The 26,810-nt window shown below is 46.1% G+C and overlaps 10 protein-coding genes across 10 annotated transcripts; 4 read left to right on the top strand and 6 right to left on the bottom strand.

Moving 5' to 3' along the window:
- Positions 1 to 3,837: 3,837 nt before the first annotated feature.
- On the top strand, positions 3,838 to 5,106 carry FPSE_04063 (uncharacterized protein; the record flags this gene model as incomplete). Its single annotated transcript, XM_009257181.1, has 1 exon — positions 3,838 to 5,106. The coding sequence occupies one exon, from the start codon at positions 3,838 to 3,840 to the stop codon at positions 5,104 to 5,106; it is 1,269 nt and encodes a 422-aa protein (XP_009255456.1).
- A 583-nt stretch (positions 5,107 to 5,689) lies between these two features.
- FPSE_04064 (uncharacterized protein) lies at positions 5,690 to 6,209 on the top strand (the record flags this gene model as incomplete). Its single annotated transcript, XM_009257182.1, has 3 exons — positions 5,690 to 5,756; positions 5,828 to 6,163; positions 6,199 to 6,209. The coding sequence occupies 3 exons, from the start codon at positions 5,690 to 5,692 to the stop codon at positions 6,207 to 6,209; spliced, it is 414 nt and encodes a 137-aa protein (XP_009255457.1).
- A 133-nt stretch (positions 6,210 to 6,342) lies between these two features.
- FPSE_04065 (uncharacterized protein) lies at positions 6,343 to 9,438 on the bottom strand (the record flags this gene model as incomplete). Its single annotated transcript, XM_009257183.1, has 5 exons — positions 6,343 to 7,994; positions 8,045 to 8,549; positions 8,769 to 8,845; positions 8,895 to 9,093; positions 9,139 to 9,438. The coding sequence occupies 5 exons, from the start codon at positions 9,436 to 9,438 to the stop codon at positions 6,343 to 6,345; spliced, it is 2,733 nt and encodes a 910-aa protein (XP_009255458.1).
- Positions 9,439 to 10,351: 913 nt separating this feature from the next.
- Positions 10,352 to 12,683, bottom strand: FPSE_04066 (uncharacterized protein; the record flags this gene model as incomplete). The annotated part of the gene is made up of 5 exons (XM_009257184.1): positions 10,352 to 11,133; positions 11,509 to 11,551; positions 11,775 to 12,161; positions 12,269 to 12,513; positions 12,638 to 12,683. The coding sequence occupies 5 exons, from the start codon at positions 12,681 to 12,683 to the stop codon at positions 10,352 to 10,354; spliced, it is 1,503 nt and encodes a 500-aa protein (XP_009255459.1).
- Positions 12,684 to 13,433: 750 nt separating this feature from the next.
- Positions 13,434 to 15,053, bottom strand: FPSE_04067 (uncharacterized protein; the record flags this gene model as incomplete). The annotated part of the gene is made up of 1 exon (XM_009257185.1): positions 13,434 to 15,053. The coding sequence occupies one exon, from the start codon at positions 15,051 to 15,053 to the stop codon at positions 13,434 to 13,436; it is 1,620 nt and encodes a 539-aa protein (XP_009255460.1).
- A 2,092-nt stretch (positions 15,054 to 17,145) lies between these two features.
- Positions 17,146 to 17,906, top strand: FPSE_04068 (uncharacterized protein; the record flags this gene model as incomplete). Its single annotated transcript, XM_009257186.1, has 2 exons — positions 17,146 to 17,298; positions 17,355 to 17,906. 2 exons carry the CDS (start codon positions 17,146 to 17,148, stop codon positions 17,904 to 17,906), a joined length of 705 nt encoding a protein of 234 aa, XP_009255461.1.
- Positions 17,907 to 18,334: 428 nt separating this feature from the next.
- Positions 18,335 to 18,780, bottom strand: FPSE_04069 (uncharacterized protein; the record flags this gene model as incomplete). Its single annotated transcript, XM_009257187.1, has 2 exons — positions 18,335 to 18,444; positions 18,510 to 18,780. 2 exons carry the CDS (start codon positions 18,778 to 18,780, stop codon positions 18,335 to 18,337), a joined length of 381 nt encoding a protein of 126 aa, XP_009255462.1.
- A 928-nt stretch (positions 18,781 to 19,708) lies between these two features.
- On the bottom strand, positions 19,709 to 21,784 carry FPSE_04070 (uncharacterized protein; the record flags this gene model as incomplete). Its single annotated transcript, XM_009257188.1, has 2 exons — positions 19,709 to 21,709; positions 21,761 to 21,784. 2 exons carry the CDS (start codon positions 21,782 to 21,784, stop codon positions 19,709 to 19,711), a joined length of 2,025 nt encoding a protein of 674 aa, XP_009255463.1.
- Positions 21,785 to 22,288: 504 nt separating this feature from the next.
- On the top strand, positions 22,289 to 23,944 carry FPSE_04071 (uncharacterized protein; the record flags this gene model as incomplete). The annotated part of the gene is made up of 1 exon (XM_009257189.1): positions 22,289 to 23,944. One exon carries the CDS (start codon positions 22,289 to 22,291, stop codon positions 23,942 to 23,944), a length of 1,656 nt encoding a protein of 551 aa, XP_009255464.1.
- Positions 23,945 to 24,038: 94 nt separating this feature from the next.
- Positions 24,039 to 25,536, bottom strand: FPSE_04072 (uncharacterized protein; the record flags this gene model as incomplete). The annotated part of the gene is made up of 2 exons (XM_009257190.1): positions 24,039 to 25,158; positions 25,208 to 25,536. The coding sequence occupies 2 exons, from the start codon at positions 25,534 to 25,536 to the stop codon at positions 24,039 to 24,041; spliced, it is 1,449 nt and encodes a 482-aa protein (XP_009255465.1).
- Positions 25,537 to 26,810: the final 1,274 nt, after the last annotated feature.

Here is a 26,810-nt window from a genome sequence, read left to right as displayed (position 1 = left end):
GCCAGTCTCTCCTAGACTCTTTTTTTCCAGGAGGATGCACTAATGCAAGAACTGTTCCATGGTTGTTCACTAAGAGAAGAAGTGTTGATGAGCCTCCGCAGTAGTCTGGAGTCTAATCCTGGAGTAGATAGGTCGCGGGTTACTACTGATTGGACTAGACTCAAGGGATGCGAATGGGTGTGGCGCGCTGAGTAGGCAAGGGAGGGTCAAAAGTAAGTTGTGTGTAGATCCTGCCAACTACAGTAACAGTAAACCATCACACAGTTGTTTTCTATCCTACTGTACGAGTCGCGAGGTGCAGCAGTCTGTCCACGGTCTTGAAGTATCGTGTTGATTAAATATCGGCGTGAAACGGGTTCAAAGAGATTGCGTAGAATATCCCCTGCTAGTGATCTTTGACTAAGTTGTATAGCTAGCATTTAGTCACCCGAAGGAGATCGGACTCTACCGGTCGAGTCATGAAATCCCGGCGATCGGGCTCCGGGGATCTACATCCCTAGAAAAACAATCGCGATCGATTTCTCCGTAGGTAACAAGTCATTTTTCTGATCATAGGCAAATTGAACCATCGTAAGTTGACAACTCTCGTATCATAACATCATAACGCGACATCGGTAAAGATAAATATGTCGGTCAGCCACATAATGCTCGAAAAAGTGTAATTGAAGATGGAAACCTTATCGTCAGGTCGGTCAGCCTTTTCACTATCACTGAGACCTACATTGTAATGACTGCACAGAGTAACCCCCTTTCTATTGACTTTTGTGGCTGATAAACTATAATAAATTGCGCCAAACGTTTCATCGCAAGCTACTACGTAAGAGGTTTATGAATCGGTATATCCCCAAGCTAAGCTGAATCGTGCAGGTCTCGAAGCAAGCCACATCGTCAAGCTACTGGCTAGAGGATGCAAGAACCGCTAACACTAGGCCTAGGTGAAGATAGTGCAAACGTTTGCCAATCGATGGCCTAGACCGGCTTCTATCGCTGTTTCTCCATTTGTAGGAGGCAAATTGTAAATCGATGGACGCTTTCAATGACTCAAAGCTGCAGGGTGAGTGAGGAGAAGGTTACTGTTAGACTTTGGAAAGGGTCAATCATCATGTAAATAAATTAACCGCGTTAAACTGACGTCACGAGATGGATTCACATGCTGGAGAATAAAACACCGGGAGTTAAACACCAGTCGTACCTTTTGTACTGTGGCTGTCAATATCAAGCAATTCTGGCTGATGAAGCACAACGCTCAGCCCGTATTTTAATTCTAGCAAAGTACATCAAGTATATAAATCGAACAGCCCATAGTGACTTTCTTTAAATGTGGCCAAAAGGTATTCTTCAAGTTATCCTGATATAGGGTAATCACGCGACGTGATATGTGCCGCTACATGAGAAAGTTGTTTAGTCTGTCCCGGAAAGAATTAACTGAGTTGAGGTAATCCAAGCGCTTTGCAATTAAGCCACATTTGATATCTGATCTAAAGCAAATAATTTTATTGCTCCCGTTTTATCTCGATAAGATGAATGAATGTTGACTTATTAGATATCAATAGAGATACGAGTTTGACAGTAAATTCCAATACTGTAACAGTATATATTAAACAGTAAGCAAGCCAATAAGACATAGGGCTAAATAACAGCTGAATCCCATGTCAGTATTTACACTCTGAACATATTTTGAAAAGTCCTTCGCCTCTTAAAACAAAATAACACAATCAGAGAAATCCTGGAGACGATGAATACTTACGTTATTGTCAAACTAAGCTTATTTCCTTATGGATAACTGCCCGCAATATACCAGTCAAAATGGAGGACAAGGCCACCGCAGCCTGATTAATCCCTTATTGAACTGATGTCGGCATAAGTCATATGCTTTGTGGCAGGCAGTCTGACTGCAGCATCAATCCAATATTTAGGTCTTGGCTTTGTAGACTAGACAAACTAATTGAATCCATTTGGTGGTTGGTACAACTCGAATGGCAATTTTGTCTTTCATTGAATCCATATTTGTTTTCTGTCTTGCATGTTGTGGCGCATCGTGTACTCCGTGGCGAATGATGATTCGCTGATGCAGCCTATATCAAGATGCAAGGGCCTCATTTTGCAAGGCGAACAAGGTCTGCCTTGCGGCTCAGGGACGGCGGCTATGCCGCAAAAATACCGTTGCGTAGGTACTTAATCACCGAATTGTACCTAAGTTTCTGTTTTCTTATCTTCTCATCCTTCCAGTCTTCGAAGATGGACCCATTGTCAGTTGCAGCATCTGCTATCGGCCTTCTAAGCGCCGGGGCTAAGCTTACATCACTGTTGGTTTCTTTTACAAGCAATGTTAAGGATTCTCCTAAACTTGCTCAATATCTCATTACTGAGATAGCTGATATCATAGCAGCCATCAGTGCTTTGCAGTCATACATATCCGGAATAGCCCAAATACCTAAAAAGAGAGGCGCATTGGTTCTTTTGGAAAACGTTCTTACCTCATTGACAGGATGCGTCGTTACATATTCTGATCTCCAGACCATCCTAGACAATCTGAACCTCACATCCGATTTGGGGACCTTTGACAAATCGAAGTAGGCGCGAGAAGCGTCCAACATCAACACGATCGTTCAACGGCTGCAAAATCACAAGTCGTCACTCAATCTGCTGCTGACAATTATTCAATGGTTAGTCAGTATCCTCACGGTTAAACGACCTAATAATATTGACACATAATTTAGTGGAACAACGAAGGAAGCAGAGTTCTGGAATCAACGCCTCTGTGGTCTAGCCCAAGAACTGTTGGTTAGCAATCAAGATCTTGATCGTCGTGTTAAGGATCTCGAAGGGCAAGGTCAGGCAATTGCTGCGTATACGAGCGATGAGACATCCACTATTCGGTCGCAGGAAGACTTAAGGCCTGCCTCATTCATCGACACTTAAACTTCGACTATATGGCTTACCATCGAGCAGGCTCTTCAGGCCTCTCGCGTTTATGTAACTGTTTGTTTTCGCGCAACAATTTCAACATGTCATTCAAAATACCGGAACCAATACTAGATAGAGAGAAGGAATATAACGCTGCTTATTCGCTCATCCTCTTGTGGCCAAGATGAGTGCGAACGGTGCGAACACGAAAGGCCGAGGGCAACGCCATCCACGTGGCTACACTGGAAGCCCCCAAGCTATGGAAAATATCCGATTGTAGCTTTCTGATTATGTATAAAAGCATCCAGACTGTGGAGGAGACTGCAACATTCACTGCCAACATGAATATTGGAGATCTTGGAGTATTGTTCAAGAATGGAAGACTGGACCTAGAAGCCTTGAATATGGCATCGATTAATGAAAATGTGCAAATCACTCTTGCGGGAGAGGTTTTTCAAGATAGTTAAGGCCAGGTTATGTGACTGGCGGTAAATTCATAACTACCAAAAGCTACCTATAATGTTTACTCATTCCGTGAGTATTGTGAAGAGGGACAGTCTCGACAACCACAATCAATTTGCGGCTGATTATGACTTTCGTTCCAAGTGAATTTATGAGGTACCTTGCCATTCTCAAGTTGGTTTTTGTATTATGCGATTGTCTTATTTGCTACTATCGACAGGGGTTATGATATAGCCAGGGTGAAGCTTTGGAAACTGGGTCTTTAATTGGTTCGTGCACAGCCTGGCCTTCAGCCTTCGCTAAACAAGTCCGTCGGACACGGTACACCGAATGTCTACAAAGTGCCATGACTATATATATTTCAGAGTTTGTAATCATCTTCCAATATCTACTCTATTGTCTTTACTGTTAGCAACACTGATAAACCACAACATATTCTTCTACTGCCCACCTAAGATATCTACCATCATGGCGTTGATGCGCTGTATGAACACTACCACCTTTGAGCTCCACACCAGCACACAGATCGACTTTAAACAACAAGGCTATGGTATCTTGTCGCACCGATGGGGCTCCAACGAGATTTTGTTTTCACAAATCAGCCAATTCGCTCATGAATTGAGGCAAACCAGAAACCGTCATGCCCTACCGCAACTCGACAAGATCCTGGGCGCCTGTATCACTGCTCGCCAGCAGGGTCTCCAGTGGATGTGGATCGACAACTGCTGTATCAACAAATCAGACAACAGCGAATTGTCCGAATCCATCAACTCCATGTTTAAATGGTATAGCGAGGCAGTGGTTTGCTTGACATATCTCTCCGATGTCCGCTACGCTGGTGGCTCACCTGTCTTTCAAAGCTACGAGACTGGCGAGACATCAAAATGGTTCTCTCGTGGATGGACGTTACAAGAACTCCTCGCACCGAGTAACTTGCTTTTCTACGATACCGATTGGAAATACCTTGGATCCAAGATCGATCTGGCAAAGCCAATCGAGGACGTCACTGGAATTGCAGCACAATATCTCACCAAAGAGAATGATTTCCGCACCGCTTGCATCGCAGCCAAGATGAGCTGGGCTGCACGTCGTGAGACTACAAAAGAGGAGGACATGGCATATTGCCTGTTTGGAATCTTCAACCTCCACTTACCTGTTCAGTACGGTGAAGGCAAAGCGGCTTTTATCAGACTCCAAGACGCCCTGATAGCCAAGAACGATGAATCACTATTTGCTTGGAAGATGCCTCTTGGAGGACCAGGGTCTAGTCTCGAAATTATACCAGACAATACGGTAGACCTCGGTCCAGATGAGTGGGGTCTCTTAGCTCCCTCGCCCAAGTGGTACGAGCACTGCGGAAAGATGACAACACAGCACAAGAAGTCTGTCATGAGACAACGAGGAGGTTTTACCAGGACACCCCAGGGTATCAGTGGGCCGATTGGTAAACGGAATCATTTCGTAACTGCATTCCTCACTGGATTTACTATTGTTGGAGCAATTCCTTTCCAGATATGGCTGGCAGTACGACAGAGGACGACACTCAAGTATACTCTCAACTGCTGGGAGCCAAATGAAGCCGGCGAGTTGAGGGCGGTGAGATTGCACTTGAGACCTGTCAGGAGAGATCCCCCAATGTGGATAAGGACTGCCAGTCAAGGCTACGATTTGGTCAAAGATGCACCAGCAACCGATTATTCGGCTGTCGGAACAGTTTGGCAGCCACAAGTATACTAAGCTTAGCCTAAATGCTCGGGATCTAGGCTCGGAGAATTCAGATCCTAGGGCTACCAAAGCAATCAAAATGGATCATCAAATTCAGCGTTAGAATGTCTCATTGGCTAAACAAGGTCTCGGGAAATAGATTATTCTCCGTCTGCCCGCCCTACGGGGTTATATCCTCAAGTAGTAATGGCAAGGGCAAAACTAGGGATCACATAGTTCCACTGTCTGAAGGATTCCTGGGCTTAGATCATAGAGGCAGTTGTATCGTTGGAAGGATTGGGGGCTAAGAACTATAGGGCAGGTTCAAGTGCCAAGGTACGCTCGCTTAGTTTACAATGGAGATTTAAGATGAGTAAATATGGGTAGAATCCACAAATCTAACGGTGAAGTGAGGTGCTCGGCCGGCTAGGTTACTATGAGTGGGTAAAAAAGGTCTAGTATGCTCCGTATAGTGATGGGAACTCAAGAGTCGAACATATGTGGACATCATGAGGGTCTTGAGGATAGGTATAAATGAGAGGATAATTCTCAGTAAAATATTCTTTTTAGCATTCAGACATCAGTTCAAGATTCTTCTCTACTCTCAACATTCAAAATGCATTTCTCAGCAGTCACCGCCGTTGTTCTCGCCGCTTTGTGCACTGGTACTCAGGCTTGGCAAGGTAGGATTCTTATTCAAACAGCACAACACAAGTTACCTGTGTAGCGAACTGAACTGACAAACTAAACACAGTCACCGCCTACAACAATGTCGGCAACTGCAAGGCCAACCGTCAAAGCACTTACCGTGTCATCTCTGGTGCTACCAACAACGACAAGTGCATCACCTTTGACGGAAACATGCCTGACACTAGCTGCCGCCAGTACAACAACGGTGGCACCAGCAATGGCGGTTGCTCCGGTTCCTTGATTCCTCGCTCCATGATCACTGAAGCTGGGCGATGTGTTGTTTATGACCAGCCTAACTGCAAGGGTCGATACGAGGACAGCAATGGTCCTACCAACAGGGCTTGCACCACGCTGGAACGCTACAACTGGGGTCCCATCCGGTCTTTCTGGTGCACTGGTTGTAAGTACCTCTTTATATATATATGATCGTCGAAGGTCTATACTAATAAACCTTACTAGAAACAAGATTTCACAAATCAGGATCTGCTTTGGCCAATGTTGCAGGGAAGCGCAGGCCGGATCAAAATATCATCCAAGGGCTTTGTGAGGCATATCAAAAATCAATTTACTTCAATGTACCTAGTAATAGACATATAGAACCGCATTGTCAAATAGACCTGTGTCTTTTTCATTCTTTGCATCCCTCTTCATTCCTGTAGCCTCCGTCATGTAATCCCAAGCATCATCAAGCAATGTCTTGGCCTCAGCATCTTCCCCCATCTTTTCCTTTACAAGAGACATGTAAAATAGCGATCGTGCCTTCTCCCTAGTTGCCATAAAGGACTGTTTAAAAATGCCGATAGCGTGTTCCAAAGTCTCACAAGCTCCTTCAAAGTCACCCGTCTGGTAAAGCAGCATGCCAATCTTGTGCAGCGAGATAGCCGTGACAAACTGCTCACCGCAAACCTGTTGTCGTATTCGTAGAGCCCGTCTGTGAAATTCAAAACCGCGGTCTCTGTTCTGAGCACTTTCTGTGTTGTCCTTGAGCGCAAGGCCAAGATAGGAGTTTCCGATGCCGTACAGGAACAGCGCACCGCGTTGCGTATTCTCAACAATGAGACCGTCTGCAAATTCGTCGCCGTACTCGAACTGCAGCTTGATCGACTCCTCTGGGATACCCATGTGTGTGTAGAGGCGTGACAGGTTGTGTGATATATGCACACTCCATTCCTTGTATGTGTGTTTGTTACTCACACCTTTCATCGCGGATAGTCCCTCTTTGAATAGTTCCTCAGCACGGCCATACTGGCCCATCCCAGTACAGGCGCATCCCCAGTCCGAAAGAGATATGGCTAAAAGCCAGGTGTGCTCGCTTTCGGCTTGGGCAGCCTCTTTTTGCTCTCTCTCATAGTTGGCACGATAGATAGTGACAACCTTGGAGAACCAGTCCGCAGACTCTTCTAGCTTGTCGGCCTCTAGACACACGCATCCATAAGCTGTCATGAGCTTCGGGAACCACGGGTCTGTGTCCCCGTTTTGAGCACAAATTGATCTTACCGTCTCCAGCAAAGGGAAAGCAAACTCGGAAAGCCGTCGCTCGAATAGATACCAAGAGGCATGGAAAAACAGTTGTACAAATCCACTGGGAGGATCAAGGTATGAGGCATCTCTGCATCGGGCCTCCAGAGCGAGTACATGAGGGAGGTATAGAGAGCACAAAGGCCAAAATGCATTCATTCTGAAGGGATTTTCCTTGTTCATTGGCCAAACTGTCAGTAGCATAGTTAGCGCTTCATCTAAGAGATCAGCTTGTTCCTCCTCGGTAAGCTGATGGAATACTGTCTCTTGCACCAATCGATGAACTGTCAGGCTCCGAGCTTTTGTACCGGCTTGCCCTGCCACGGCCCCGTATTCAGCTTTGGTGATAAGACTGCGGGAAATGAGTTCCTGCACTGCGGTATCATAGGCAAAGCCAGGCTGAAGAAATGAAAGAGCTTTCACTTTCGACTTTTTGCCAGCATCCCAGAAAAGTGATTCGGGAACGCCATCGGGGTCAAAGTAGGACATAAGGCGCAGAAGCTTCAATGCATTTTTGCTGAGCATCACGGTGGATACTCGCCACACAGTCGCGAGAGAATACTCATGAAAAAGGTTGGGTGATGTCGTCTCCATATCTGATATGCCCTTGTTGGCTTGGTGAGATGAATGATAAAGTTCCTGAAACTCTTCCACGGTGCAGTCGCAGTCTAGAATGAAACTAGAAACTTGGACAATCTCCAGCGGCAGATATCCTAGTTGACATTAGCTATAGTGAAGTAATGCGAGTGGGAATGAAGCTTACCTAGCTCTTTGACTATTTCCGATATCTTATCCTTATTGTGGGTGTCTGAACTGTGAATGATTGATCCCCGAGACGTCAAGAGAGTGATGAATAATGTTTCCCCTTCCACCGATGACAGGGGAGAGATGAGTATTCCAGAATCTGCCACCCTCGTACCAGCTGTGTTTCGACTGGTGATGATGATGGCGCCTCGATTGGCCGGCGGCCAGAATGGCTTCAGTACGTTGAGGTCGTCTGCCTTATCAAACACCAGCAGCCACTCAACGTCTGACTCGCTCAGCCATGTCTTTAGAACCGTGGAAACAGCATCGACATCCTTTTGCGAGTCGTCAGGTTCAGTGTGAAGACGCTTAGCTGCATTGGCATAAAACTCAGCAAGCTTCTGTTTATTATCGGCCTGTATCCACAGGACAATTGGATAGCGATCAAGATTGTCATAAGCGAACTTCAGGGCAATCTGTGTCTTTCCAACGCCACCGAGACCGGAGATTGCAAAAGAAGCGCGCTTTTGACGCGAGACAATCAAATGAGCTTTCAGCTTGTCTAGAGTCTCTTGTCGACCATGAAAAAGTGGGTTGGCCGAGTAGGGAATCACATGGCATGGTGAAGGGGATCTCGATGGTGGTTGTTACTGTAGCTTCAGATCTTGGAGGATATCTCTGATCTCGGTATGGCGCTTGTTTTGGATAATCAGATTCGAAGCTTCTATCTGCCTCTCTACTACCTGCTTCTGATCCTGGATCGCAGCTCCCGCTTTCGACAAGGCGATTGGAGCTGCTTCTATGCCGAGTTTGTGTGTCCCTTTATACAGTAAGTATCTTTACAAATGTGAAGTGGTGATTTGACGTACGGCGAGAAGATTGCTTTGTTTGATCCAAAGCGGCCAAGAGAAATGTGATGACACGAGAATAAAATTCAACGATACCACTTTCGACGTCGTTCATGTCGGCAAACACCTCTTGAAACGCGCCGAAATCTGGCACGGAAGAAGAAAGACACTCGGCAGTTTCATCAAAGATTCTGAGTGTCTCTGAATTGACGTTTTTCCGCTTATCCAAGTTAGCCACAGCTCTTCCAAAAATGGATGTACATACCTCGTTGAGAAGATGGACGCTGATCCAAATTGTGGTTGATACTTCTGGGAGCCATGATGTAAATGTGGAAAATAGCTGTGTCATGTTTTTTATATTGGCGGTGGCGTCTGGTGATAGCGCTGCCTTGGTATCTTGCAGTTTACCTGTCTTGCCAGGCGGCGGTTGCGACAAAGCAGTAATGATTTTTTTGATATCTTCAGGTTTTTGTTTAGCAAAAACAGCACGATCCTCGGTGCTGAGGTTACGTTTGTACTTTTCTACGGCCTGAAGCCATAACTCATGATTGTCTTGGTTACTCATCGCGATATGTTGTTGTAGTAGTGTTTAATTTGGTAGAATATTGATTTAACTTGAAATGTTTATATACAAGATTAAGTTTCATAACTTTGTTACTTTGTAATGTTGTTAACCTTTATACACCTTGCAGAGCTCTGATTCAAGATGCGAGATCTAAATCAGAGTCAAATATAGTATGACATGTCTTAATGTGAACCGATGTTTCTGGTCGATGGTGGTCTCTGAATGCTATCATAAATAGGTAATGATTAGCGGGGCATAGGAACGTACCTGACAGACAGGAGGGTGAGGCTCAACTGAATCCATACTGTCCCTTGCGCCTATGTCTGATTAGAATTGAGCAGTCTGTTTACTTTGCATTAGTGTTGTTGCACAAAATGTCAACCTGAAGGACTAACTACTGCACATAAATGTCTTTTAATCGTTGCAGCCTGCCCAATAGACAGCGAACCAGAGCAGGGGCATAGCATGATGCAGTCCAGTAAAGTAGCACGGATGCGACAGGGATATATGTCCGACGACCCTCTACAGGCTCTTGGTTTCCTACTCACACTTCACCAGTTATTACACAATCACAGAGTATATGCGACAATCATTCCCTGAAGTCAGTTCTTATTACCAAAACTGCAGAGTAATAGATGTTTTGAGTTTTCTACTCAGTAGGAGAAAGGTTAACCCCCTAGATCTTAAAGTACAAGAATAAATAGCCTAAAGACTGTAGTTTTATAGCAGAAGATGACCTACCAATTTCGTCTCATGTTCTCTCATAGGTCAGTTTTTCTTATACCCCAAGTGCCTTATCACAGCTTTAGAGATATCAACAGTATCACATCATAATAATCTGATGATTTTATTAATGCAGCACATCAGACCTATAATCAAGCGCCATAAACATGTAATCTACTATATCCTCCCATCACGACCTGTTAAAACGAAGCGGCTCAATACCAACCTGCATAGCCCAAGAAACAGCCACTATCTTTTGTGACTTGTCCTCGCGGTGGAATACCAAAACAAACTGATCCCACTGGAACCAATCAATGAATTCCCTCAAGATGAGCTCTTCGCGCGAGGCTGGCAGAAAACCCAGCTTGTCCCCCGCAAAGTGAGTGAGCTTATGCTGCTGTGACGGTACATCATTGAAGGTCAACTTTAGGGCTCCATCCTTGTCCTTGTTGATAGCGAGCGTCATCTTCAAACCTGTGTTGTGATACCTGCCCACGTAGTCTCTCAACGGAGCCTCATCTGACCCCTCTGATTTCACGCGCTCTTCATCACGATGTTGCGTAAACTCTGTGGCTAGGCGGTCATATCTTTCGTACTCAGTCTTGGCTTTGGCTAATGATGCTTCTGCAAAGTCAACACGTGGCTGCAGATCAAACATTGCCTGTGCTAGGGCTTGTGCGGTCCAATCAGGCCCATCACCGAGCCCATATGAGTTTCCCAAAGCGACGATGGCTGAATTCGTTTCAGGGAACAGATAGAATGATGTCAAGTACCCAGATTGGCCCCCATTGTGATAAAGAACCAAGCGAGGCTGCGACGATCGACCGATGATGTGCTCGCGCTGGGGACCATTGAGAGATATCATGCCCAATTCGGTAGAGGGGATTGTAGCACGTGCAAATCCAAGGCCATTTCTACGTCTCATACCAACCCAAAGAACGGCCCGACCACGATGGTCAGAGCCCTGATCATCTTTGCATGAAATAAATATCCGAATTCTTAAAGAGCCATTTAAGGGTCTCAAGAGGTGGAATCATATGATGTAATATCCATGTGTTCCTCCATCACTGAACAGGGACTGCAGGGTGTGTGCTTTCGTCGAGCAGCCAGTTCTTGATCTCGCGATGATTGACCCAACCACCAAGCATCATAAAAGCGAGGCGAAAGGTATGCGCGGCCAGGACAAATACAGACAATACTTGACGCATTCTTAGGAACCAGTCGAACATGAATGTAGAGGAAAAGAAAAAGACGCGCCAGTTATAAGATGGTAGCAGCTGTTGGTTATTTGTGAAACAAGGGTCGATATGCTCCAAGATCCACCAAACCTGCAGTTCAGAAACCTACCAATATATGACAGCCATGGTACCAAAACCATACGCTGAGTATACTGTAGGCAAGTAGTAGGACTGCTTGAAGAAACTCGGCAAACTCGGTAGACCCGAATCCTGACCTGATAATAAGGTTTCTATCTTGAATTACACTTTTCAAACACTATAACTCTAATGCTTATATATGACCTTTAACCGCAAAACATCAGTGACCTCAAATCCTGAGAGCACCTTGTGCATATTATATTCATCTCAATTCCTGCCAACCCTGCTAAGACATACCATTCCAAGACCTGCCAATGCTGTTACCAGTGGAATAATCTGTCCCGCAGATGCCACAGAACTCACATCGCTGATTGCGTTCCATACAATAAACATTTCGATCATCGCAATAAGAATTGCGTAAAAGCCCAATTGAACTCCAAGCACCATCACAATTCTCTTGCTCGTCAAAACGGATTCTGAAGACGAAGGCAGCAACCTCTTGACTCTCTGTAGTAGGCAGTTAATTGTAGCGCATCGAGCCGGAATGCTAGAAGCTATAAGAGCGAGTACTAGCAGGTAGACAAACATGGCCATGATGGACAATGCTAGTGAAAGCTGAGCGAACCATCCGGTTATTGATGTGGAACTAAAGAAGAAAACCCGCCAGTTGCATGAAGCAAGTAACTGAACTATGTTAGTAGCTGTTTCTTATCTTCAGGGGGCTGTTTCTTTTGCGTGAAGGAGAAGATATCCTCCAAGGTCCATGAGGGGTGAGAGTTTCAAAGCCTCACCAATGTAAAGCGCCCACCGTTCCAGAACCATTGACTGAGTATCATATAGCCAAAGAATAAAAGAGATCGAAGAATGTCAGCAAATGGGATTGAATGGAACCATGGCAGACACCACAGATGCCTATGTTCCCGTGCCGTCTTCATTATGGCCATCTCTACCAGGAAAGCGAAACCTCCTCCGACGCCCAAAACTGTCATGAGGTACACCTCGCCAGTATTGGCAGTACCAGCAGCAATCTTGTATACTGTGGCAATCAGTAAAGAAAATTGCAGAATGCAATTGACTATTAGCGAATCGTGCTTAACATAGTGTAAGTAAGTATGAATAAGGTTTTGGGTTGCATTGCTATCTATATTGATGATACTTACTGTTTGTTCCGGGAATATGTGATACGCAACAACGGTGGTGAGCCATGTTGTGTAGGATGCTATCCGGACTCCTAGACCGTAGAGATCTGCGTCACCTTCAACGCTACACTCAGATTCCATGATAGCTTCAGTTGGAATATTCGGCGAGGAACTGTTGATCTTGTTCAATTGTGTGTTGATGTGGAGAGATATATATTCCTTCTAGGTAGGAGAAACATATCGGGTTTCTGTCGAAGTGATCTCTACTACATATATACTAATACTAGCTGGAGACGAGAGAGGCAAGAGGCAACAACAAAACAAGGCAGAATACATGAAAGGTGGCTTCAGGCATTGTGGCAGTGAACAGTCAATGCAGCCGCCGTACAATTATGTAGCTTTCCGGAGGAGCAATCTCAGCCTCACGCCGTACACCTGCATATTCCATTCTAGATGCGCAAGTTAGCATCGTGGCGCTCAGGACGGCGACGGGGTAGCAAATTGACTGGGTGGATTCTAAGACATGGCTGCTCTAGCCGTTTCATATCCCGGCAGTTGACGTAGTCTGCTTTGACACACATTACGGGTATCTGCATCAGGCTGACTAAAGTGATATTCAGCTCTGGGGCTGTGCCAGTTGTGATTTTACGCAAGCCCAAATCGGTGTGACCCGAGTACCCTTGGGGTTACAAAATCCAGCCATCTCGAGGCTCCTAGACTTGGTCGCTTGTGTTAAAGCATGTAAATAACTAACTATTGCTTATCGCTAATTGCTCATACTCGCAATATGTAGACTACACGCTGTAACCGGTATCATTCAACGGGAGCCCTCCTCAAGAGAGAAAAAGGCTGGTGATTCATGGTCTGCGTCATATTTCCATCGCAGTCCATCAGCACCAGACTCGTCCCCGCAATCAAATTCAATCAGGTAAGATACCCAAGGACGCGTCTGGAAACGTCCTTGCTTCGCTGTCTCGTCATGCGACAAGTTCCAGACGAACGAGTCGTGGTGGTGGTGTCTTAGCTTGTATGATTCGTCTTTCATGCCCTGAAAGGTCATGAGTAGATCCCCATCGTCGTCGACGCTGACGTCGATATGAAAGTTATGGAGCTGATTCCAATATTTGCCAGTGTAGGCTTTGAGCTCTAGTGGTTTTGTGCCTTTCCCTCGTCGGTTCTTCAGGTGAATGTTGATCCAATCCGCCAACTTGGTGCCTTTCCTGGCAGCCATGTAGGCCAGTCTTTTGAAATTCATGTGTTTGCGTCCAGGTCCTGATAGTTGGTTGATGATCATCTGCGAAATCCAGTCGCAAGCATCACCAAGGCCCGTCGAATTCTGCAAAGCGATAATGGCTGTCTCAGTTTCGGGTAAAAGGTAAACGCAACAAGTAAATCCCTGCATGCTCCCTCCGTGATAGATTGTCAAACGGTTTGGACTTCCTGCACCGATTTCAGGCATGGTATGAACCAGGTGCTTGTTGTAGTTGAATGCTCCAAGAACGGCGGGTAGCACAACTCGACCCCATCCAAGGCCATATGACTGTTCACTAATAGGTGCATCGCCAAGATGGTTGTGAGGGTGAAGTATGTGCTTCAGCTGCTTGAAAGGAGATGCTGGAGTTGAAGTCGTGTCGTTGACAGTTTGGTGGTTGGCAGCGTGCATGAAGTTGGTGTAGAACTTGGCCAGATCGTCGGTGCAGCTTCGGACGGATCCAGCTGCTGCCATGAGTGTTTGATCCGAGATGGTCGGAATGGGCACCTCAACCGGGGAGCCATCTTTAAGAGTGAAATACGCCTTGGCTGCATTGTTGTTGCTCGGAAGGTCGTAGGCGGATGTTCGTGTCATTCCCAGTGGATCGAAGAGTTTCTCCTTGAAACAGGCTCCCAGGCTTTTCCCCTCAATTTTCTCAATGGCTCTGCCGACCATGTCATACGCGTAGTTGCTGTAGAGGTACTCGGTTCTGAAGTGGCGGACGCGAGGCTGAGCCGTCCAAGTCTGTATACCTGTCGACTTGTCGAGAAGAATGTTTCCCGCCCGCTGCAACCATAAGCCGTCACTTCTAGCGACACCAGTGCGGTGCGACAAGAGGTCGGTGATTGTAAACAGAGAGCCAAGGCCGTCGAATGCGTCTTCAAGCTCGGGGAGGACGGAGGCGATGCGAGTGGACCACTCAAGCTTGCCCTCCTCAACAAGTATGCCTACAGTGGCTGATGTCATGGCCTTGGTTAAAGAACCGATGAAATACGTCGTGGAGCCATCAGGGACTTTCTGAGCATCGACGTCGCGGAAGCCAAAATGTTTCGTGTAGGCGTCTTTCCCGCGGGCGGTGACAGACAGTGATAAGCCGGGCGCGCCGCTCTTATCGCAGATTATGGGGAAATAGGACTCTATGCCTGTGAGGATCTCGGCTGTGGCGGTTCCGTTTTCGTTTTCCATATTGACTGTTCTGGAGAATAATCGTGTCTATACAGCAGATAGAATGTAGCGAGTGATGTTTGGTTGAAAGCAGGCGATTATTATAGCAAAAGAGAATGAAAGGAAATAAATAAGATAAAGAGAGAGTAGAATAAAGATTGGCTGAATGAGATGTCGTTCAAGTCATCTGACTTCAGCCACTTGTCCGAGGCAAAGGAAGTAACACTGCTACACGTATAATAGGTTGTTTCCCCCAACACCTTCCATAGGTACCTTCCATCAGTCATCAACCAAGGGATAGGGTTTCCATCTTCAATTACACTTTTTGAGCATTATGACTCCAATGCCCTCACAAGACCGGGTTTTTTTTTTTATGCCCTTGCCCTACTATAAGGTTCAGAAGGGGCACAAAATGCGTTGCTTCCATCTCTTTGTCATCAACATATGACCCTCTAATGGTTTTCAAGAGCCCAGTTTCTATAGTATCTCGGATGTACCATGAGTTGAGAGAGCTTCTCCGAATGCCTTACCATCCCAACGTGATAGGGAAACCTCAATATATCGTCACCAGAAACAGCAAGGAAAGAGAGGAGCCAGTCGTCTGTGGCTTTATACTAGAGTTTCACTCTGGAGGCACGCTTCTCGATAGACTGTCATGTTCCTCAAAACATCCTCACATCACCACCAAAGACAAGCTCAAGTGGATCCAGCAGATACTGCAAGCCCTCCAACACATTCACTGCCCCGGCGGCAGTTTCTATCCAGAGTTGAGATTGGAGAACATCATGTTATCTAACAGAAATGACATCATTTTGGTTGACTTGGAGCAATTTGGAGGGCCCGAGCGCTGGCTTCATCCACGTCTTGGAAGAATAAAGGAAGCATACGATGATAGTTGGGAACACAGTAGGGTCAATCCATCCTGCATGTCGCCAAGTATCTTCTACTCGAATCCAGCGGCAGGCTACATGATACCGTTCGCGAATGCATCCGACCTCGAAAGACAGACGTTTGAAAACTACAGCCTTGCCAAGGTGATGTGGTGCATCTTCGAAGAGCAAACAAACTCGGCGACAAGACTTGATGGTGACTCTACTTCAAACTCTGGTGAACCGCAAATCATGTTTCCGCATTTTGAAAAGACGCCAGAGAGGATGAGATATTGGATTTGGCTATGCACACGCTCGAGTCGTGAATGGGGAGACATGATGTGTAGATGTGAGTCTGGTCAATCGGATATTTGTGAGCAATTGGGTGCAAAGCTCCAGAGAACCAACATGGCTTGTATAAGTCTGGAAGAAACTGAGGAATATTTACATGGTGTATTAAGCGACTTAAATATCTATCAATAGGAAGACAGCTCATCACAAGTAATCAAACTTGCGTCTGCACTCTCATAATTCTTGACAGGAGACCTTCTCAGACCCTAACCGGAATGTGCTGACCCATTTTATTTCTCAGTGACTGTCTGCATAAGTTGTGCATAGGTGTAACAGTCGACAAGCATGAGACTAAGGGAAGATATTTTCTTTCTCGCATTTGAGGTAATTGTCAAGGTTATTACAATGTAGGACCTACCCTAGATTCAGTAATATCCATCGCTCTGAGAGGAGAGATTGTAATCCCAGTAACGAGTTGATGTGGCTTGTTCCTAAAGGGCAACGCGTAATGTAACTACCGAAACTCATGCTAACGAAGAAGGGGAAAGACACAAAGTCAATATTTACGAGTGACCAATCCAAGTCGCTAGGTAATGCTTGACAGGTATCTAATGTGGACTCTTTAACGCATTGACGCTTAGGGTCATTTAAGATTCGCGGGGGATGAGCTGAAATTGATGGAGTATTTGTCAAGATGACAAACAATCAGCCTTATGAATAATCAGCCAAAGCATAGAGTGGGATAGCCGATCAAACTCCGCACTTTGCAAGGCGTGGGATAGCCGACCAAACTCTGCACTCCGCAAAGCTAAAGCTATGTAAGTGACTGCCGTAGTTGGTCGTCGGGTATCTAAAGGAATATTAATATCTTGCAATAAACTGCAATTATATTCCATCTCCAAATTCACCACTCATCACTCATCACTCATCCATCAATCAACAACAATCACATCATGGCTGGCGACAAGATCCTAGTTTTCGGCGCCACTGGGCCTGCAGGCATTGTTCTTCTCCGCGAGCTGCTCCATCGCAAACTCCCAGTCCTCGCCTACTGTCGAACTCCTTCCAAAATTCCCGAGGATCTTTCCAGCAATCCTCTTCTTGAAGTAAGTCACTCAGCAAGCACGTGAAATGTTGCCATTGGCTTACCAGCGGTGAAAAGGTTGTTAAAGGGGACATGTCCCAACAAGACGCCATATCTCTAGCTATCTCCAGGTCGCGAGCCGTCATCTCGCTCCTAGGACCCAGTAGTGGCAAACTAGCTTCAAACACCGAATTCGCCGATTACTATCGTACCATCGTGCCACTGATGAAAGAACACAACGTTTCTCGAATCTTGGCCGTTGGCACGGTATCCATCTATCAACCCAATGACCACAGCTCCGTAACCCGTCTTGTCATGTGCAACCTTATCAAGTTCATGGCCAACTCCGCATACCACAATATCATTGCCATTCAGGAGTATTTCGAAACTCTGAATGATACATCTATCGACTGGACTGTCTTTCGGGTGGGATGGTTGGGTGGCGCAGCCGACCAGGCTGCGTGGTTAGCCGACCGTGAAAAGGACAAGGTATTTGCGGGACCTGTTGGAGCTCCCGGATTCACTTCAGGCATTAACAGGAGTGCCTTGGCTTACTGGCTTGCTGATGAAGCTACTGCTAACCCTGCGATATGGGTTCGCCAGATGCCTGCTGTAAGCAAGGCCGGCTAGGAAAGGCCAAAAGAGTACAGGCTACGGGGGCAATGGCAGTGAAGGCGTCCAATAACATATTGGCAGTGATGAGTAGGAGGTTGGTAGTCATATATCAGGATAGTGTAAGGAGTGTTTGAATAGAGATTGTAGGTGGTGGACAATGAGGATCGAGAATTAAGCAAGTTGTCATGGAAAAGGAAGGTAGTGTTAATACATAGTCAGCAACACTTAATGGAGTTTAATACTATGCTGATTTAAGTGGATGCAAAGTATAATATGGATTGACCAGACTGACGCACGTACGTAGGAACATACGTAGATGCAGCCTCACAACCGATGTTACACTCCTCTTCCTAATCAACAAGATATTCATTTGAGCACAATAATATCCGACCTTGCTAGAAAATCTACAACAGGCTAACTAAAGAAACTGTACCCAGTTGAGCCTAGCACTGGAACTTGAGAGAGTCCCACTCGTCTCCAATGTTAAAGCAGTCATTGAGGTTGAAAACTTTCTCAGAATAGCCCACGCAGTTCTTCTCCCGATATCTGATCACTAATAGAGAAGGATGGTTAGCCGGTGTTCTCATGTTAGGTTCTAAGGAGGCAGCTATGACTTACTGTGACACTTTGTGCTCTTTCTTTCTTGCATGCTTACAGCATGGTCCTTTCCAGCCAGAGCCTTGATGCAATGTCCACTGTTGAAACTCTTCCTGGATCGCGACGTTCTGCATGTAGTACTGTCCCAGAACTTAACCGTAACATCGTTGGCTCGGGTCTGAAGGTGGGATTCGAGACCAGCGGGTAGGGTATCGATGGGATTGGTGAGGGCTGGAGTAGCTAGAAGAGTACAAGCTGTGATGGCAGCGGTGGTGAAGGCGTTGAAGAGCATGTCAGCGTTATCGGGGAAGAGAACTTTGTAAGAATTGTAAGATATTGAATAAGGATAAAGAGACCACAAAACAACGATGGTGACCTACCTACTTATAGAGAAGAGACATAGTGGTAATTTATTGGTTTCATGCTGTTCCACTTGTAATATGCAGTGTCCACTGACATTACTACGCTGCTGTAGTACAAGCAAACCATGTGCCGAAGGGTCCAGAGTTCGAAAAGCAATATATAAAGCGCAGCCTAGTTGCTAGTATAGAATACCTTCGAACATGGACCAATACTCAGCTCGGCTCATAAATGGCCCCCAACTAAAGAATGCCAAGGCTGTATAGTGGAGAGTAAAAATTGGCACCTGAGCCGCACTTGGATGTCTCTTCCGATGTCTCAGTTGAAATGTCTTGAAGGGTTTGTGTCAATTGGTTGGGACAAGGGTCATGTTGGTTCGGAAACCACAAAAACAACACGCGCTGAACTCCGCTGCCATACATAACTGGAGACAACGATACGAGGCAGCTGAATAGCTTGAGGGGTAGAGTGGAAGTTTCAAGGATATTTTAATATGACTTGTTACTGAGCGCTGCATATATCCAAAAAGGTACTCAAATGATCTGATGCAAGGTTGGTATGTGATGGTTTATAAAGACCAGTCACAGCTTCGCCACTTCAGTGTATTACTGTTCTGGAAATACATCAGTGGATTCATCTCATTTATCAATAAAGGTTTCTCTCAACATAGCTTTGAAGAACTTTCACTGCCAGACATAGTTTCATAAAGCCCATTGGACCAACGGATACTGTCAAGTAGACTTCGGGCTCTCTCTAGGGCAGTAAAATGTTATCCTGTTCTATATCAGCCTACCATTCGATTACAAAGGTGTTTCTTATTTACGAGATAAAGATGGTAGATATTAACTAAGAAAGTAATGCTAAACGAATGCCATTTTGGCAGTTGACCTCCCATTCTTCCCCGTAGCTACAGCAATAACCATTCCAGACTCGAAACTAGGCACACTGATCTCTTCTGGCCTGGGTCTAGTTGCTTCGTTCAACTTGGACTTTACCTGCCATTTTCCACTGACAACCTTGACATCCTTCATTTCTTCGCCATCTACATAGACGTGCAGCTCAGACACTTCCTGTTCGTCGATCATGCCTGATACCTGGATAGCTTTCTCTCCCTTGACGATTGAAGCTGATGTTTCAACCTCCAATTGAGGTGCTTTCAGACCAATCTGCGCTACGATTGGCTGTCGTGAGATGGTGTCTGTCTCTAGCTCAGGCATACGCGATGGTGGTTGACGTAGCTGACTGTGCTTCTCAAAAGCATAAGCGTACCGAAACAAATTGCTGTCATCATACGCCTTGGAAGCAAAGGTGAGGTTGACAGGCATTCCAATGTCGGCCATAACTCCCATAGGAACACTAACAGTCGGGATGCCAAACTGTCGTATAGCACAGTTACCGTTTGAGTACAGAACTCCATTGAGCCACGCATGTTCTTGTGACTCTTTGTTGACATCCGCATCAGATTTGCCTACATCAGCGTTGCAAGGCCAGACGACTGTGTCGAGACCCATTTCGTCAAGCCAATCTTCCCAGTCGGTCTTTCGCGTCTTCTCAAGGTTCCGAAGAGCCTCGCCGAGATTTGGCATCTCAAAGGTGGGAACACGGCCATTGGTGATGTGAGCCACCACGGCGTTGTGTCGCACAAGAGGATCATTGGAGTCGTACTTGTCCTGTAAACATCCAGGCGGATGAGGGAAGATCGTAGATGACTCCACCTGTGCAAGTGTTGAGGCGACTTTCTCGTCTTTATTCGAAGCCAGGAAATCATCCCAAGTATATGCCATGAGCTGACATATGTCGATCTCATTGCGATGAGGAGGAGTCTCAGAGACAATGTCAGAAGCCTCCGGTTTCTCAAACTTAGTCACGAGAGGAAAGTCGGTCTCGACGACAGTGGCGCCGAGTCCTTCAAGAATCTTCCGAGCTTGGGTCCACAGATCAATGACAGACTTGCGAGTGTGGACCTTTCTAGCTGTTGGGTCAGAGTCCACACCTCCGATGTACATTTTTGGTACACCGATCTTCTTTCCCTTGAGTGCATTGGTATCGCGTAGATCGAAGAAAGTCTTTGGTCGAATGGAGTCAACTTCTGGTAGTTTGACAAAAGGCTGCTCGCGCCAAAAGTCGCAAGATGTCTTGGAGTCCTTTGCCACGATAACGTCCAAGAGTGTGAACATGTCATCGACTGTTCGGGTATGAGGAACAACTGTATCGCATGTTGCAAACAGAGGCCAGTTACCTCGAATTGAGATTAAGCCTCTGGAAGGGGTGTATGCCACAAGCCCGTTGTTGGAAGCAGGTGAACGACCCGACGAGATTGTCTCTTCGCCCATTCCAAAGGCGCCAAAACTGGCGGCAGTCGCAGTAGCGGAACCGTTGGAAGACCCTGATGCAAAGGCTGCGGTGAGATAGGCTTCATTGTAAGGAGACTCTGCACGACCATAGACACCACGCTGCATACCTCCAGCAGCCATAGGAGGCATATTAGTTCGTCCCAAGAGAACAGCACCAGCCTCTTTGAGCTTCTGTACAGTAAAGGCATCTTCATTCGCGATGAGGTCTTTGAAAGCAGGAGAACCAGCTGCTACTGTCATGCCTTTCATCTTGTATGAGTCCTTGATCGTACCTGGGATTCCATCAAGGGGACCTAGCGTTTCACCTGAGGCGCGACGCTGGTCTGACGCTTGAGCAGAGTCAAAGACATCTTGGTTCATGATGGGGACGGCATTGAGGTGGATTGTGCGACGATCATACTTGGCAATCCTGAGGAGGTGCTTGACTGTTAACTCGACGCTGTTGATGTGGCCCTGAGACAGAGCTGATGCGAGAGCTGAAATGGGGGCATCCACAATGGATAGAGCCTAGGGAATTAGTTTCTCTGGTGATTGTTGTGGGTTAGTGTTGTAACTCACCTTGTTTCCACTATCAATAGCCATGGCAGCGTGATAGATGGCTCAAGCTGAAAATAAAGATGTGTAGTCAAGATAATAATTATGTGGAGTTGTCACTTGAACTGAAAGTTTGAACATGATAGATATCCATATCCATTGCGATAAAGGCACGTTTAAATATTCACTTCTCCCTCACCAGTTCCTTGACTTACAACCATGTTGAAACTGTACAATTAAAAGCTGTTATTACCCCGCGTCCCTAGATTCAATTAACAGCTGTTAATTAATTGAGCAGCTATTATTATCACATTGCCAAGCTAACTAGCTCTGATCCAGCTATTAGACCCGATAAAGTCATCTATCTCTATCATTAGTGGCCGACTAAATTAACCTTTGCTTAGTTTCACCATAGATTGCAACCATCATCCCGATTGTCTGGCACTTGGCTGATAGCCGCATTTGAACTTATAAGATCTGGACAGCTTCATAGAAACCATTTCCACAGATGGTATTCCTTAATTTGTTACTATCACTACAGTCAATGCTAGCATGGACAATTCTTCAATCCATCACGATGATGTCCCCGGTACAGTTCGTCTCATTGATGTCAATGGGATGAACTCAAGCGGACCTCATGACTCCCAACACAAAGACATTGTCCTCGTTCCACGACCAAGCTCCGACCCCGAAGATCCTCTCAACTGGTCATATCATCGAAAGCTCCTCGCTGTCAGTATGGCATACCTCTATGTCCTCGGAACGGGCATCGCAACATCCCTCCAATACTCTGTTCTGGCAGACATCACCAAAGACACCGGCATTTCCACTGCCAATCTTGTTCAAGGAACAGGCGTCATGTTTCTGTTCTTTGGATGGGCTTGTCTGATTTGGCAACCGATTGCCCTCACTTACGGACGACGCGGTGTCTATCTTTTGACGATGCTTCTTACTATTCCCATCATGACCTGGACTGCTTACTCTTCGTCAGCTGGAGTCTGGTTTGCCCACAGAGTCTTGATTGGTATTGTTGTATCACCCATTGAGTCCTTGTGCGAAGTCACCGTGTTCGACCTCTTCTTCGCACACAACCGCGGAACATACATGGGTCTCTACGTTGCAATTCTGTTTGGGTCCAATTTTCTCGCTCCTCTTGTTGCGGGCTGGTTCAATGACGCATACGGGTGGAGATGGACGATGCACTTTGGTGCTATCATCTGTGCTGTATGCTTTATCATTATGTTCTTTTTCATGGAAGAGACGATGTACTTTCGTGGAACGTCGATTGAGAGTCAAGTCGTTGAAGACAATACCCACACTGAACCGATGAAGACCAAGATGAACGGGGATGAAAAGTCCCGGGACGTTGGAACTGATTCTCAGAATGGGTCTCAACCATCTACAACTCCTGCTACCACGAAGCACAGTATCAACTCTGGCTGGGGAAAGTACACATGGTTCAAAGTCTTGCCCGGGAGACCTAGCAACATTGATATGTTGCGCATGGTCTATCGTCCTGTTTTGATGATCTTTCACTTCCCCACCGTCGCATGGGCTGGTTTCCTTTATGGGATCAACCTCGCCTGGTACAATGTTCTGAACGGCACAGCGAGTCCTGTGCTGTCAAGCAAACCCTACAATTGGTCAGCTGCATTGGTTGGCTGTGTATACGCTGGACCTATTATTGGTGCAGCCATTGCCTGCCTCTGGGTTGGCAAGGCAGCAGATTGGATTGCGCTTTGGCTTGCCAGACGAAATGGTGGAATCAGGGAGCCCGAACAACGTCTTTGGGTGTTACTTGTCTCTGGTATCATCTCATCCGCCGGCCTCATTGTCTGGGGCGTCGGCGCATACTACCAGGTCCATTGGGTAGGCCTTGTCTTTGGACTTGGTATGTTGACAGTTGGTTGCGTTGCAGGAGGAGCAATCGCCGTCAGTTACAACGTGGACTGTTTCAAGGAAATTGCCGGTGAGACGACAGTCTCCATTATGCTGATTCGCAATACCATTGGCTTTGGCTTTAGCTATGCTATCACGCCTTGGTGGACATCGCAGGGACTGAAGAACTGCTTTATCACTGCAGCAATGATCTCTCTCGCTTGTACGTTTACGTTTCTTATTATGATCGCGTACGGAAAGCGACTCAGACGATGGTCTATCCCGGCCTATCGCAGGTATATGTCTACCATGGCTGTTGCACACGATTGAATAGCACAGGAGGAAACCGCTTGAAGCAAGGGTTCGGGTGTCGATCGGGATTTGTATTTAAGAAGTGTGGGTTTATATAAGCAATTGCGACAGTTTAAATAATACACCTTGCTATTTTCTGTAACTCCCCTCTTGCAGCAGCAGCTGTCGGAATATCTTGTTCCAGATTCTTGATAATATCCTCTAAATACGACACCAACCGGCCCACAGCAAATTGGCACTGATGCTCGTCGTACAGAAAGGCATTGTAGACCATGTATCCTACACCTAAAAGCTGTTGAATAATCTGGCTACTCGCCACCTTGAACATTATCAGAGATGCCTCCGATATTTCGTTGAGAAAGTCTTCTGCGACCTTGATCACGTCGCTGACTGGCGCGTGACAATAGAGCAAGGCCATAATATTGACGAGTGCTTCGGTGCAGGTGATTTGGACCGCCATGTACTTACAGCGATTACTCTGTAGCTCATCATGTGGCTGCGAGAGAACACGAAGTATGAAAGGTTTGTTAGCCTTGAGGTGCTTCAGACTCTCGAGCAAAGCCTCTGGGCTGGGACGATCGCGAAGAGCGGTAAAGACAGCCTTGGCGTGATTTTGTTGACGTAGATTGAGGATGGTGTATTCCATTAAGCGGAACAAATCCGTGATATAATCCCACCCAGCTGTCCATACCTGTGTCTCGCGCGTCATGATCGGAGTGATGCGAGGATATTGTACTGAGATTTGAGCTTCCGGCAAACGGATAATGTGGCCCAGTACACACGCCGAGTGTACTTCGAGACGGTAGACACACCAAAACAGGCGTCGTCTATCATCTACTTCGGCCAGTGAAATGGAGCAATCCCAATAGCTTTCATTTTGCAAGCCATTCTGGGCGATGAGAGCATGACATAGTCCGAGATACCGGTGAAGATCGCTTTTGTTTCCACTCTTTAGCGAGTAAACAGCCAACAAGCCAAATGTCCTGAAGTAGTCTAGGTCATTTGAATCAGGCACGCGTGTGGGTACGTGAGATACAGCTTCGGTGAAGTATGTCTCACTGTCATGAACGTTCACGTCACCCAATAGCTCGCTATCGAAAACGGCTTTGAGGGTCAAACTCTGAGCACTAACAGCGCATAGCGCCATGAGGAGCATGTACGATACTTCATTTTCACGAGGTATGCTGTTTGCCCATCGTACTTCGAGGTCGTTTTCGGACAGAAATGGGAAACTAAATAGGTTCAGTAACTTGAACAAAACAAACGGAAGTGGATTCATACTAGCACTGGTACATGGTATCCCGGTAGATCTCTATGAGTCGATGTATGCAATCGGGCGACTTGAAGCTAGACGCTTGAGGATCTGCCTGTACCCCGGGACCTGTCTCTCCACTCTCTCCACTTGGGACAGTGGGTTTCCTACCACGTCGTTTGACAGGACGGTTCATCGTGCATTGGACGTTATAGTCAATGCAGGTCAGGCAGACGTTGGAGATATCTTGGGTTTGTGGGTCGGCTGATAACCGACGGCACTTCAACCCTCGGGAGTGACAAAAGTCGCATGCTTGGAGAGCTCGCTTCCGCGGAGCGCCTGAATCTTGATTCTGCATTATCGTGATTCGTTTGAAGCGAGGCCTGTTGGGAAGTGATGAGAGTGATAGAAATGGATAAATTGTGAATTTATCAGTTGTAGAAGCTTATCAATTTAACAGCTGATAAAAGGCAATGATAAGAACTTGACCCAGATTCTGGACTGGGGATGAAGTAGAGTTGAGGGGTAGATAAGCACTAATAAGGATATTATTGCCTAGACTGGTTTAGCAGTGCAACACCATAATGCATTGCGGAATATATTGAAACATTATTTTTATGGCAGATATTCTTTTATGATTAAGTATTGACAATAATCTAGCTAGTTACAACTAAACTTCAAGTGAATGACATTTACAGTGAAACCTGCAACCCAGAAACTAACTTTGGACAAAAAAGGAAACCCCTCCGCCTAGGTTGTCATTTGTACTTGAGCTTCATATCAAGTCTCTGGTGAGTTCGTTATATCATTCAAGATGCTGACACAAGGATGATTGATAAACGTATCAGTGAAAGTTGACTTTCACATGCCATAGCGCCTCCTTTCATACCAACTACTCCATTATGGGAGTCTGGTTTTACTTCATAGTGCTTTAACACACTTAGCGGTCGGCTTTTATTTTGGCTTTGGCTTTGGTTTTGGCTGTGGAGGAGGAGGAGGTGGCGGTGGTTTTGGTTTCGGGTCTGGCTTTGGCTTGATTGGTTTTGGGCCCATTGTGAACGACTATTGGATTTTGATACTGATGGGTTGGAGTGACTGAATCAAGCTTCGAAACAGATTGTGAATTCTAGGAAAGAAGAGATATAACAGCCAGGCTGTAGGCGAATGTTATGCTGTGCTTGATGAAACTAAGTAATTTGTACAGGCATTGGTGCTTCTTTTATCTCTTCTCGATTGGAATTTTAATCATCTTTGAGTTACTAGAGTACGCCCTGTGCATTGTGAATCTAGTAAATGTCTAATAATCCGGGCGAACTGATAACAAGAGGTGTGGTGATTTGGAATTTTCAACCTCCGCCCTCTCAAACCTATTGATTTAGGTATTGTAGGCGCATGGTCTCAGCCAAATGCACAGTGTCTATTATGGCAACAACCTTGATGAAACTATTGAAAACTGACCTATCATTCCGTCCATTCATACATGCAAGGTGTCAGATCCCGCCATGTCCAAGTCAGCTTTTTGCCCGGATAGATAGTAGCCTCGTACAACCACACGACCAATCAAGGCCTATCAACTTGGCCAGCTGGCACCAGAGACTGAAACTAGAATTACATTTCGGTGTTGCATATTCT

Source organism: Fusarium pseudograminearum, chromosome 3 (assembly GCF_000303195.2).
Source record: "Fusarium pseudograminearum CS3096 chromosome 3, whole genome shotgun sequence".
NCBI lineage: Eukaryota > Fungi > Ascomycota > Sordariomycetes > Hypocreales > Nectriaceae > Fusarium > Fusarium pseudograminearum.
The sequence above is the reverse complement of the archived record's forward strand: the minus strand, read 5'-3'. Positions and strand labels throughout refer to the sequence as shown.